The sequence below is a fragment of the Adiantum capillus-veneris genome, chromosome 14 (genome assembly GCF_014529385.1).
Source record: "Adiantum capillus-veneris isolate H3 chromosome 14, ASM1452938v2, whole genome shotgun sequence".
NCBI classification, from domain to species: domain Eukaryota; kingdom Viridiplantae; phylum Streptophyta; class Polypodiopsida; order Polypodiales; family Pteridaceae; genus Adiantum; species Adiantum capillus-veneris.
In genome coordinates, this window is record NC_140944.1 from 22,655,287 (window position 1) to 22,669,279 (window position 13,993).

Sequence of the window (13,993 nt, forward strand, 5' to 3'; positions counted from 1 at the left end):
GGCTCAAACCGAGAAATTTGGCTAGATCAACCACCTATGGAGCTTGAATAACAATCTTTGTATGGAGATTGAAGATCAAAGAAATCAAGCCTATCAAAGGCTCGGAAAATCCAGGCATTACCCTCATACTTGATAGAAAATGAAGAAAAGTCAATGGTCTATAGAACCACAAAAGTGAATAGACCAAAGCAAACTTTGAATGTGAAAAACTTGTAGTCAATTATGTCGACTCATGTCAAAGTACCATAAAATTGGGTGATCTGCTCAAGATAAGACCACATCTATGGAGGGATTTGCAAGGTACCATGGAGAGAATGGCCATGACGGGATTGATCAAAGAAAATCTTGAAGAGTTACATAAAGAAAAATTGTAATAAAATTTTTTTGGATTCATGTCTATGAACATAGTTGGAGATTATTGCAAAGGAAACACGGCCCTTCTAGTATAATACAATTATGTAACAATCATGGCTATTCTAAATAGTAGGGCAGGTTTTCCCATCACAAAAAAGAAATCTTGGGCTTGAAACCCACTTTAGATCAAGTTCCAAAATCGCGATTATTAACAGCAGTGGATTTTTAACCTAGTCGTTTTCGACCTAGAATGCATCTAAATGCTTAGCAATGATGCCCCAATACCCCGCCTATGCTTAGTTTTTTATTTGAAAGTGTAAAATTCCTAGTTATAATGAAATTAGGTCGTGGGTCGGCGACGCCAAAAACTACAAAATACTGTGATGCGTAGAGCTCTTACCTGCGGTTGCAATGCAACAAACACGACTGCAATGTGACAACCGGGGAGGGAGTAGGAAGCGCAAGAAGGAGAGGAGTGAGCGTCGTTAGCTCACGCTGTGTATTTCATTATCCAAAACTTAAGAATAACTTACAAAAATTGGCTTTTATACCTTAGCCAAGGTTTTTGGTGGTCAAAACTAATAATCTTGGAGTTCTACCAAAGATGGGTAATGACAGGTTGATACAATCTGGAAGCTTGTAGGCCCAGCTCATTAATTACAGAGTTTATCCAAGAAAATAGGAGTTACAATATTCCCGATTTATCAAAATAATAAATGTTCTCCAATGAGAACTCCGAAATATGGTATTCGTGTTAGCTTGCTGCTAACATTTCTCCTTCCTCGCCTATGTCGTCCCTTGACACAGCTTTATGGGCTGAAGTAGTCTTTACATTAGCGATCAACTGGCGAGGCGGTCTTTAAGCGCACTTAGTGCCTTTTGGTATCTGATCTTCCTTCCTTTATCTGGCACCTGCAAAAACTGCATAGTTACTCTGTTCTTCAGCTCCACTGCTGAGTAGCCTACAAACCTTGATATGAGGTTGCTGATCACTGGCGGATATATCTTGGTTCGCTAAGTGAAGAATCCCATATAGAACGCTTCTTCGAAATCCAGTATATTGTGTGAAGGTAGAAACATGCATCTGGCTTAGAAGCCATAGAGGACTTCTTCGGAAGGTTGGCCACTAAAATCATAGCACAAACCTTTATTACCCTCGATATCCAAGCGGCACCTGCTTTCTCTAGCTCATTGAACACTTTGATGCATGTGAGCAGCATTCGGCAAATCTTATATAGCATAGCACATGACAAGTCTGGTAGACTTGTAAAGAATGACATGGCACCCTTTAAGGTTTTCACCATGTATTCTTCAGTCGCTGGTCCCTTTTCTGGAGCAGTCAATCTAGGGTAGTTTAGCCAAGTTGACCGCTTCTTGAGTAGTCCCTTTGCTATCCAGCTCCTTACTCTTGGTACAAGACAGAAAGTCGGATCTTTTTGCAGGGCCACAGCTACTCTCATGAACAGAATCAGGTATCTTGTGTTTTTGTTCAGCCAGCTCAACCTCCACTTCGAGTGGTCTTTATCTGCGCCCTCGACTTGCATGTCTGCGTAAAGCCTTTCTTTACCTGTAGTAACTCAACTTTTATCAGAGGGTACGGCAGGGGATGTTGGTGCCATTGCGCATTTATTTGATTGAGAGTGACTTGTGTGACATTGACAAAATGAAGTACTCTCATCTCCCAATCCGTTGCTGCCTTCCACTGCTCATCTACCTCTTGTATAACTTTTTCTTTTAGTGCATCTTTCTCTCAGTAGTAGCTGGTTGACTCTTTTGAGTTCAGTTATCTCCTTCAGCAGTTCATCTTCTCTTTGGACCCGCATCAAGGCCAGGTCTTTGTGCTAAGATTGCTATAACTTCAGCTCCAGTTCGAGGTCTTTATTTTTCTTTTCTAGTTCCTTGTAGACCTTGTTTGTACCTTTGATCAAGGCGATGATTGGATTTTCTCGTATTTGCCGCAATAAGATCGCCTAATCATTGATTCTTTGTTCTGAGTACTGTAGAGAAGCATTGGCTACATCTAACTGTACCTAGATTTTTTGAGCTGATAGGGTGGTAGTGAGAAGTTCATTTGTAACTTGCGTCACCGGATCATCCTTGGCTTTGCATGCATCTCATAGTTTGGTAAGCAACTCGATCACCCAACTCCTCCATTTCTTTTTGTTGCTTATCTCTAGCGAGCTGATGTTGTTTAGCTTCTACTCTCAGCTCCTGCAGTTGCCTCTGAAGATGACGACATTAAGTATGCCGTCCCCTTGGAGTACATCAATCACCATCTCTAACTCTTTGGCCCTTGTGCTATGGCCAAGTGCTACTAAGCAAAGTCTTTCGGTTATCTCTTGCATTTGCTTAGCATATTCGTCAACGTGCACGATGACTTTGTCATTCGATTGCGAGTCTTCATGTCGTGCCAACTGAGTTGATGTTTTTGCATCCTCTTGTGTGTCGTTTGGCTGTGTCAAGATGGCTGGTTGTTGTTGTTCTTGTAGCCGTGGTTGTTCTTTTTCCATGGAGGTAGAGGGTGGTGCCTCGGTCTTCTCTTGCTTTCATGAGGTAGAAGGTGGTTCCTCTACCTCTTGTTTGTTTTGACTGCTCAAGCCTTGTGGTGTCCTCTTCTGGTGCAGGACTGGATGCCTTTTCTTTCTCTAGCTCTTTCTCTATTGGCTTCTCTTGAGTAGATCCAGTTGCTTGTTGTGTAGTTTCATCTGCCTTTTTCTATTCAGGATCTTTGTAGGTTCAAATGCCTTCTGCTGTTCAGCTTCTTCTTCTTTCGTTGGCTCATTTGTTGTGTCTTTAACTGCCAATGATGGTGGTGGGTGCGGCATTGGTTGATCTTGGTGTTCAGAGACAGGAGAAGAGATGCGGGGAGACACATCACCTTGGGTATGTTGTGCTTCTCCTTGTGCAGTAGTTTCCTCTGTTCTCTTTTTTTCTTCTTCCACCTCTTTTGGTTTTCTCGTCGTTTCTACGACTTCTTTCAGCTTTAAAGCTTCCGCTTCTTGGTACATCTTTTCCAAGGATTCTGTTGGATCTTCAAATTGCATCCTGGTATGATGCTTTGTTCTAGGCACCCATTTTTCCAGGTCCTTTCCTTGTGCTTGTCAGCTGCATTAGTATGCGTATTTCTCTCTTTCAAACCGCCGTGCTTTTGCACAGGCTCTTCTTGGTGTGCTACCACGGCTTTTCTCTTCATTTCCTCCCTTCGTGCTCTCTTTTCTTCATCATCCGAGCTTTCACTGCTGTGCCATTCTGGCGAACGTTCAGCCGATTCTTCATCAGATTTGTAGGATCTCTTGGCCGATCTTGTAGCTCGAGGGGATGGTTGAGCTGACAGTATCCAAGTGTTTTGGTCTGGGCAGGTAGTAGGTTGTCGGCCATGCCGATGGCATGGTATGCAATCCTTGTCAACACCTTTGGTGCACCCAGCTAAGTAATCTTTCCTTCTTTCTTTGTTCCTTTCAGAGTGGTTAAGACATATTGTGCGTGGTCCACCAGTTGCCTGGGTGTTGACTTGAGGACTTGGGTGAAGGTGGTGGCAACCGCATGATTTGGTGTGGTATACCTTGGTGGCCTCTTAGCCAGGAAGTGGAAGTATTGGTGGTATAACCTGCCTGGCTCTTCCATCTGCTTGTGAATAAGGTCCGCAAAGGTGGCTGCGGTGGTTTCTTTGGCGAAAGTACCTACCGGTTTTCCTGTTCCTTGCCCTCATTGTCATTCCTTCTGTGGGCAATCTAAGTGCTTCTGCCACTATTTCCTTGGTGATCACCACTTCAACTTTGTTTCCTTGAGGGTCAAAAATCTGGGGAGTTCCATCTTCCTTGATCGTGGATAAAAGCTCGTAAGCTTTTTGGAAATCCACACCGCACGGCTCATGTTCATAGAAATCTCTGAGTCCTAGCATGTGGTTGGCTTCTTTGGTCTCAGGCTTCGTGGTGACATCATACGCTTCTTTTGGTAGGAGTTGCAATTCTACCTGATATCCTTCCTCACTCTTGAATCTGCCGGTGAACATTGTGGTGTGATGCTCTTTGAGTTGTTCATTTGAAAGATAGGCTGCCTTGGCGGCTTTGACTGAATCTGGATCCAGTTGGTATGCGGGTAGCTCTTGCAACTTTTCTTTCTGGTTGAGCTTCTTCTTGGCCCTCTCTACTGCCTGCATGGCTCCTGTGCAATGAATGGAGTGTCAAAGTTAGCAGATTTGACGAATTTTTCTCTGAAATGTCCTTTAGTCAGAAATGCTGACAATTTTGGTCCAATTTGATTCCAATCAATTTTTAAACAAGCATAGATGCATAAAAACTTGCAAGGAACAAAATTGTAAAGTCTAAACAAAATTTTGCAACCAAAGTAAATAATCGCGATTATTTATAGTTGAGTATTTTTTTCAAGATTTTGCAAACTTGATATCATAGGCTTGAAGTATATACCAAATACATACTCTGAGTGAATTATGGGCATAGGGTGAAAATGGTACAGATTTTGGCTTTAGGTCTCTGAAATAGTAGATATAATGGAAATTATAGATTTTGAGCTCCAAATTGGTTCAAACTTGGATAGTGGGATTAACACATCATGTATTTTGGATGTATGATGGCAAAATATCAAAATTTCCCCATTTTGGCTAGAAAGTAAATAATCACGATTATTAACATTTCTACCAAAATTAACATTTTTTGGTACAAATTGGTTCTAGGCATTGTATAGACTCTGTGTATGATATATGAGGTGATTTGAATCAAGAAATGTGGTCCAAAACCCAAAAATTGGCTTGCAAAGACTTCTTTGCGTTTTCTGGCAATTTTCCAAGTTATAAGTGCTCACTATGGCTCATACTTGATTTTTGGCATGTAATAGGTGTGTTCACATGATAGGTGAGGTGATGATACAATTTCCAAGCAAAAATAGTGCAAAAGTAAATAATCACAATTATTTACAGCAGTCACAATTTTTTTACAAAACTTAAAAATTTTGACCTAAACACATTCTATACACCTAAAACAAGTCCTAAATTGAATTTGGTCAATTTTGGTCTTGTCCGCATCACTTTGTGCTTTGTCGACTCTGAAATCTCTAATTTTTGTGACTATACTGCCGGTTGAGTTGGTCAGTCAATTTTGAGGCGTTGGACTTGTCCGCAACATAGTCGTGAAGCAACTCCTCCAATTCTGGCTCATTTAGAGTCAGAATTGGAGTCAGTTTGATCCCGTATGTCGAATTTGACGCTTTGTAGCCTCCAAGCCGCTTTTTGATTTTCAAGGGCTTTGCTTGATTGATTTCACTAAACCAATCATATATATTGTATAGTGAACCTTGTAGACAAGCTGTCTGTGGAGTCAGATCCAAATTCTGGCATCTGTCAAAAACCTAGCTTTTCTACTGGGGATCCCCTCGACCCCTGTTGAATGGTCAACTGATGATATAGAGAGTTCTATTATGTTAGGGCATGCTACAGTTCAAATCTCATTCGATTTGGTCGAGCTGACAGGCCGCTATGGTCAGTTTTTGGTCGTAGGTCTTCATCCACTGCTCGGTTTCTAGGGTTTTTTCTAGGGGTTTATACTAGCTACCGATCGTACAAAATGGATCATTGATTAGTAAAGAACTTACCCCTCGTGTCTCGTGTGAGACGGCGCTGAAAACGGGCAACTGTAGAGTCCGGAAAAGACGCGCGAAAGAGGTCGAAAAGCTCTCTCTACAAAGGCCACAAGTGGACCTGTTTATTGAAAAAATAAAGGAAAATAACAAAATGCTCTAAAAAAGTAAAGTGAAAATCCAATAATTAAGAAAAATCATTAAAAAACATAGCTTTACTGTTTTTTGTTGGATTTCTCTATTTTTAAGTCTCATTATCAATAAAAATAATGAAAAAGAACCAAAAAGGACTATTTTTTGATGATTTTCTGATAGTATATACACTATTTACACTCATCGTGAAGATATTATCAGTGAATTTTTCCTTAATGATGAATTATAAGGGTATTACTATGTAATTTTGCAAAAGATCACACGTTAACATCGAACATTTTCCTCCCTCTTCTTCAAACATTGCCCTTAGTTACTTAGTGCCCTTCCACCCCTCCTAGATGGCGTACTCCGGGACGACTGTGTGCATGGGTTGAACAATCATGTCTATGCATAGCTGTGGTTGGCTCTACCATGCTTTGAAGATCAATGTAATTCAAACCACTATGCTGTGTAAGAGCTGGGTCTTGAGTAATTAACTCAAGGGTTTCTGATGTCGAGGCTTTCTAATGCTGTCTTCCAAAGAGAAAATCTTGTATCTTGTGTTCTCTCTACTTGATTGTACCATTAGGATGCTTCAGCACACTGATTGCTTGAGCTGTTGTGGTCGCACTTTTGACTGTTGTCGAGCTTTTTCTCGCCATTGGTAGCTTGGTTTGCTTGGTGCTGTATGGTATGGCGGAGTCTTTTGAGACTTCACTCACCATTGCTTGATTGGTTTTACGGTTTGTGGAGAAGATAAGTGCTCCTTTTTCTTCCAAACCCATTTCAAGTTAGTTTCCTTGCTCAAAGATGCTCGTCTTTTTGTTTTTATCCTTGGAACCTTCTTTTGTTTTGACGGTGATGTTTTGGGCACCCATATTTGAATCGCCTTATCCTTAAACTGTGCTTTTGGTACCCAAATTTTCCTAACTCCTTGCATACTACTTGTAGCATTTGCTTATCGAGGGGATGGAGAAGATTAATTACTTTGTGCTTTGGTCTTCTAATTGCTTCCTTTCCATTCCTCCTTGCTTGGTGCAATTGGAACAATGAGTTGCCCTCCTTTAGGTGATAGCTTGAGCTGATTTGTATCCCAATCTGGTACTGCTTTATATGTCCGCATCCATGGAATTCCAAGAATCATCGTCTCATTCATGTGTTCATCTAATAAGCATACAAACTAATGAGGACATGAACATCCATGTACTATCACGTTCAAGTTGACTACTCCCAATGTTGGGGTTGGGTTCTTGTTGCATCCTTTGATTGTCGCTATTCCTGCTGTCAATGCTTGACTTTTTTCCTTCTTGTACATGGAATAAGTGACTGCATTTACTCTATCTTCTGTGTTAATTAAAGCATTGGTGCTATGATTGTTGAGCTGTACTTTGATGCGCAAATCCATTCATTCTAACCAGTCATCTGTTGAAACTGCATCTTTAGGTAATTCCCATTGTCGGTCATCTATTTCCAGAGTGTTGATGGGAATCGATATCTGTTGATTCCTAAGAGCAGCTTTCCGTTTGAGTACCCAAAGCCGAACTTCCTCTTGGGCTTCATCAATAACCTGCTGTTGTTTAATCATCCTTTGCATGGTTGCATGCATTCTTTCTAGCAATTCATTGGTTAGCGGAAAATTATATCTCTTTAAACGTCATCCACTAATCCAATTAGCCATTGGATCACCATCTAGGGTGGAAAATTTTACTGCTCCACTTGGATATGCATCTTCAATGATAAACGGTCCGTTTCCCTATCTCTTAAACTTGGGAATGTGCTGCTTAAGGGAATAGACTAAAACTAAGTTCCCTTTCTTGAAGATTTTTGTGATTAAGTGGTAATCAAAAAACTATTTTTGTTTCTGCTTTTGTGCATAGATGTGAGCTACAGCAGTTAGCCTTTGTTCATCTAGCTTTTCCAAATCTTCAAGTCTTTCTGACAATTCATGTCCATTCCACTCAAGATCCTTGCTACCGTTAATTTCGGCAATAGAAATTCTATTGGCAGTATGGTATCAAGACCATAAACAAGGTTAAAGGCTGTAGCATTTAAAGCTGTTTTGAATGAAACTCGATAAGCCCATAGAGCAGCATGGAGATTCATTTCCCAGTCTGTCCTCCCTGAACTAACCACTTTAGTCCACACCAAGCTAAGAATTTTGTTTGTATGCTCAGCTTGTTCGTTTGCTTGTGGGTGACAGGGAGTTGATTTGTTATGGATGACCATAAAATCCTTAAGCAAATACTCGATTACCTCATTGAGGAAATGAGTTCCTCGATCGCTGACAATTTCTATTGGTAGTCCATATCTCGTGAATACATACTCATTTAAGAATGAGGTAGTGGTTCTAGCATCATTCTTTTGGGTTGCGTTAGCCTCGGCCCACTTGGTCAATCGTCCATAGCTACAATGACATATTGAGCTTGGGTTCTATAAGCAGGTGGCTGTATTGGCCCAACAAAATCTATAACCCATTTTGCAAAAGCTCTAGCCCCCATCATTGGTCTTAAGGGCATGCTATCTACACGTGTTGGGATTTTTGCTCATTGACAAGCAGCACACCTTCGAACACATTCTTTGGCATCTACAAAAAGCGTTGGCCACCATATGCCTGCCATCAAGATTGCTTTTGTGGTGGTCTCACTAGAAAAGTGACCTCCAGCTAATCCATCCTGTGCTTGTTCTATAATCAAAATATATTCATCTTCATTTGCACAAAGATACAAATGTTAATCTTTACCTCTCCAATACAATTGGTTCCCAATAAGAGCATAATCTCTTGCTTCAGTTTCAATTGCTCTTTGAAGGCATTTACTCATATCCTCAGGAAATGTTCGGCTTGATAAGTAAGTAAACAAAAAGTCACTCCACTTAGGAACACGTGACATTTGAAAAAATATTACATGAGGTATGGGTGTTTGTTTTTGACATTGAGGACAATCCTTTACAAAAGATCGAACATCACTCCTCATAGTCGGCCAAAATACTCCAAGTCTCAAGATTTGTTGCCTAGTTTGGTCTTCCGCAAAGTGAATTCCCACTATGGTAACATGTGCTTGACTCAAGTACTGTTTTTTTCTTCAGGATTAATGCATAAGAGAAATATTCCATCTCGATTCCTTTTGTATAGCCTGCCAGCTAGTAATTGATAGAGGTCTGAAAAGATTTTTTGAGCTTTCATCAAGTCCTTGGGTTCCTCATCTTCATCTTCAATGTTGAGGGTTGAAATCATTTGGATGGGAATTACGTCGTAGCCATTCTCATTGCAAAATTGATTATGGATACATGTATTCACATATACATCCATTGTAGCTAAAACTTGAGTCCACTCAAATGGCTCAAACAAATGCTCTGGAAAGGGTTTAGGTACATAGGCTTCATCTGTGTAATCCCTTTCTAAGATACATTCTTCTTGTTTTAAGCTTCCGTTTTCTGAAGTTTCGCACATCCAAATAGAAGTGTCTTTGTTTAACGAGGATGGAAGCTTAGTTTCAGCCGAAGAGACTGAATCAAACTCCTGTATGGGTGTTTTCAAGACATCTCTATAAGTGTGATCTTTTAAATTTACCCTTGTTATAGATCCCACTTGCTTCAAGTACAGATAATTGTTCCCTTAATCTTGGATAAGCTATACCTGTCGCATGAAAGGTCTTCCCAATATGATTTCATAATTGAGTTTTTTTCCAAAGTCTACTATGGCAAAAGTGTGTTGATATTCAAGTCCACAGAAATTGACTATCTGTTTTTCAAGCAGCCCTAATGGTCTCTCAATGTGTTCGTCATCCAATTGCAATTTCATTTGAGTTTGTCTAATGGCTGGTTGTCCCTAGGATTCCATTATTGCTTTCATGGCTATGGCTATGCTTGCTCCACTATCCAGTATTGCCATGGTTCAATGTCATTATATTTCACTGGAAGGGTGGTGTTTCTTTCTTCCCCTTCGTAATATTCTTTGACTTTGTTCATTGAAACGGATCGAATCTCTTTGTTGTCCATTTTTTTTTTCAAATTTTCCAATTTTTTTGAGATTAGCCCCGTTATCCCCACCTTCTCTAGGGTTTTCTGTAGATCATTCCATAAATATAGTCTGAGTTTTAACAGTTCTCCCAAGGTAAGAGTGCACTGGATGGGTGTAGACATGATTGAATGAATGTTGTCTACTTCTAGGGTCTGTTTAGCTCTTTTTACTTGAGTGGTCTTACACACTATAGATTCATCTTCGTTATCTCCCAAGTAAGAGGGTAATGTTTTCAAAGTCAATGGTTTCGACATTCCTAAAGCTTTAGATCCACAATCCCTGTACAAGGATTGTGCATCCATGTTCATATCAGAAGGTAGGTTGTCCAACCAAACTTCCTCTATAGGACCTGACTTTAGAGTTAGGCTCCCATCATTGATCTCTCTAACTTTTTCCCATAAGTGTCCTGGCCAGTCTTCCTCTACAAATGGAATTCCGTCTAAGGCATCTTCGTTGTCCGGCACTATAAGTTCTGGTCCTTTTGTTTCAAGGTGGGATTCTACCACCACATCGGGTTTTTCTTTAGTGTCTCTTACCACAATCTCTTTAGGTTTTGCGATACTTTCAAGATTGGGTTTTTGTTTTTCCAGCATTTCTTGCATGATTCTTACCAAATTTTGATAAGCTTCTAGCGTAGCTGCTTCCATGTCTGGAGAAGGATAGTTTTTCCATTTGTTTTCCATGTTTTGGCCTGCTTTAAGTCCTACTTGGTAGGCTTCCAAGGCTGCATTAATAGGCTCAAAACCAAAATGGATCCTCCAGATTTCACGGTTGTTTCCTTGATTTCACTTGTAGTTTCTTTCACCTTTTCTTGGAATAGATTTTTTGCTTTCTCCTCGATTTCAACCCGTTGTTTTTGTTTTCTCACTCATATCTTGCTCGTGGGAGCATCCTCGACGTTCCGGGAGTATTCTCATAGGCGACCTGGGGTTTTACCCCCCTTTAGAAGCCGTTCGAGCCCTCAAAATTTTGTTCTGAGCAGCGTAGCAGAAGTTACTTTTCGGAGGCGTTTAGATCAAGAGGGTGTGCTTTTTGACAGATTTTCTTCAGGTAAACAGTTCTTTTGGGAAGCAGCTTGTCTTAGCTTTGTGCTGAGATTTTGTGTAGAGTTTTGCTTACATTGGAGAGGAGATTTGTGAATCTCTTGGAGGTTCTTTTTCTCTCTTGTGTGCATCCACAGCATGGCTCAATCTACGGAGAAAGAGATTTGTGGTGCGTTTACATCCGAAGAAAAATTGGATGGTACTAACTATTCTCTTTGGTCTTTTATGGCCAAAAATGTTTTGGTTGGTAAAGGATTGTGGGATTATGTATCTGGAGATGAAGTTCGTCCATTTAGCATTGCACCTGCCACGCCTGGTCGTGGTGCAGCTGTTGGTGCAGGACCCTCACAAGTCACTCCAGAGCAAAAGAGATGGGATACTAAAGATGCACAAGCTATGGCTGTGATTGCCTTAACCATAAAGAGGACAATCACACCACATATCAGATCTTGCAGAACTTCTGAGGATGCTTGGAACACTCTACAAGCTATGTTTGGAGGAAGAAACGCTGCCAGAATAGAGTTTTTGAAGAAACAACTTGACAAAATACAGATGGACGAAGGTGACGATATCGTCGAGCATCTTACAAAAATCAGGGATCTTAAAGAGCAATTTCTTAGCATTGATGAAGTGATTCCAGAGAAGGACTTGGTTTCCAAAACACTCAATTCACTACCACCATCTTATTTGACTTTTCAGACTTCTTTGACTCTGTCTTTGCGAGCTAATCCTGAGCCTCTTCGTTTTGAAGAGTTAGTGACTTTGCTATTGCAGGAGGATCAATCACGTAAGAACAAGTCTTTACAGGTGGATGTTATGGATCATGCTCTTGTTGTACAGAACAAAAACAAGGGTAAAGAGAGTGCTCATCACTCCAAGTCTGGTGCAGGACAGTCTTTAGAGAAGTCTAAAGGTGATTCCGACAAGTCCAAGAAGAAAGGTAAATGTCACTACTGCAAGAAACCTGGTCACTACATTAGTGAGTGTAAAAAGAGAATTGCTAAAGAAAAGAAGAAAGAGTCAAGTTTGGTTGTTTCAGCTTCTGGTGATTCTTCTACAGCTAAAGAAGAGTCTACAAACTTTGTGCACGATTCATATGCTTTCTTAGTATATTCATATTTTTCTGCTTACAGTGTTGACGAGACACAAATGATTTGGTACTTTGATAGTGGTGCATCCAGGCATATTACTTCAAGGAAGGATTTGTTTTGTTCATTGGATACAGCTCCAGCAGGAAAGAAGGTGACATGTGCAAATAATGCTTCTTATCCAATCAAAGGCGTTGGTAAGATTTTGATTACCATTTCAGATGGTTCAGATTTATGCTTGCCAGATGTCTTATATGTTCCAGGGATCAAGAAGAATTTGTTGTCTGTATCCTCTCTTGCAAAAAATGGTCTTCGGGTCATTTTTGAGGATGACAGATGTGTTGTACGAGATCGAGAGAATGGTGATTCTCTTATCACTACAAGTATGCTGGAAAATGGACTATTTGTGCTAGATCATTATGAAAAGCAGATTCAAGTATGTATTATAGAAACAAAGACTCAGGCCATGCAGGATGTTGAGTTGTGGCATGCTAGATTTGGGCATGTTGGTTATGGCAGTTTGATGACTTTACAACGTCATAATATGGTGCATGATTTGTCTTTATTGGAGATGCCACCAAGACATGTATGTGAAGGTTGCGTTCTTGGAAAGATGCACAGATTTGCATTTTCGTAGGATGGTTCAGTTAGAGGGACACGAAAGTTGAAGCTTGTACACAGTGATGTATGTAGTCCTATGAGGACGCCATCTATAGGAAACAGCCTTTATTTTTTGACCTTCATTGATGACTTTTCCAGGTTTTGTTGGGTGTATCTACTCAAAGCAAAGTCAGATGTGTTTGCAATTTTTCAACATTATGTCGCCATGGTTGAAAATGAAACAGGTTGCAAAGTATAGACTCTTCGTACCGATCGAGGAGGTGAATACATGTCAGGTGCATTTAAGGATTTTTTGGGAAAGAAAGGCATTAAACACCAATGCACTATGCCATACACACCACAACAGAATGGTGTTGCAGAAAGGAAGAACAGGTCTTTAATGGAGACGGCTAGATGTATGCTCAAGGCTAAGAGTTTGCCTCATAAGCTATGGATGGAGGCAGTTGCTTGTGCAACACATGTTTTGAACAGGTGTCCTACTCGTGCCTTGAAGACCATTACTCCATATGAAGCTTGGTATGACAGAAAAACTTCAGTCAGTTATCTTCGTGTTTTTGGTTGTCTTGCTTATGCTCACATCCCTCAGCAGTTATGTGGAAAGCTTGATGATAAGGCAATCAAATGTATATTTGTGGGGTACGGTAGTGGAAGTAAAGGTTATAGACTTTACAATCCTGCTACAAACAAGATTTTTGAAAGTCGTGATGTAACTTTTGCAGAAACTACTGCTCAACCTATGGTTGCTTTTGATGTACCTCATATGCAGACACATGATGTATTTGAAGGTTTGCTTCCTTCTTTTGTGGAGAATCAAGAATCACAACAGGTTGATAATCTTGATCAATCTTTTGATCAGCATGTGACACCTCATGATGTAGAGGAAATTGTGCGTGAAGAGCAAGAAGTTCTCAGGGAAGAAAGAACCTTGCCTAAATGGGTTCAGAAAACTTTGCAGGATAGCAAGTTGGATGCACCGTTGCCACGAAAAACACGTGCTGGTACTACTTTTGGCAGAGAGCAAGTAGATTTGGTTTGCTTTAGCACTCTTTGTGACGCAGATGAGCCTGATTCATTTGAACAAGCTTTAGAGTGTGTTCAACGGAAAGATGCTATGCAGCAAGAAATTGATTCTATTCATAAGAATC

At 40.4% G+C, this 13,993-nt stretch overlaps 1 protein-coding gene across 1 annotated transcript in view; it reads left to right on the top strand.

The window, feature by feature from the left end:
• The first annotated feature begins 11,364 nt into the window (after positions 1-11,364).
• LOC147442077 (uncharacterized) overlaps positions 11,365-13,993 on the top strand; it is a 34,663-nt gene continuing 32,034 nt past the window's right edge. The window contains exons 1-2 of the mRNA XM_086529326.1: positions 11,365-12,079; positions 12,179-12,296. Coding sequence (XP_086385452.1) covers positions 11,365-12,079; positions 12,179-12,296 — 833 coding nt within the window. The remainder of the gene's footprint in view (positions 12,080-12,178; positions 12,297-13,993) is intronic.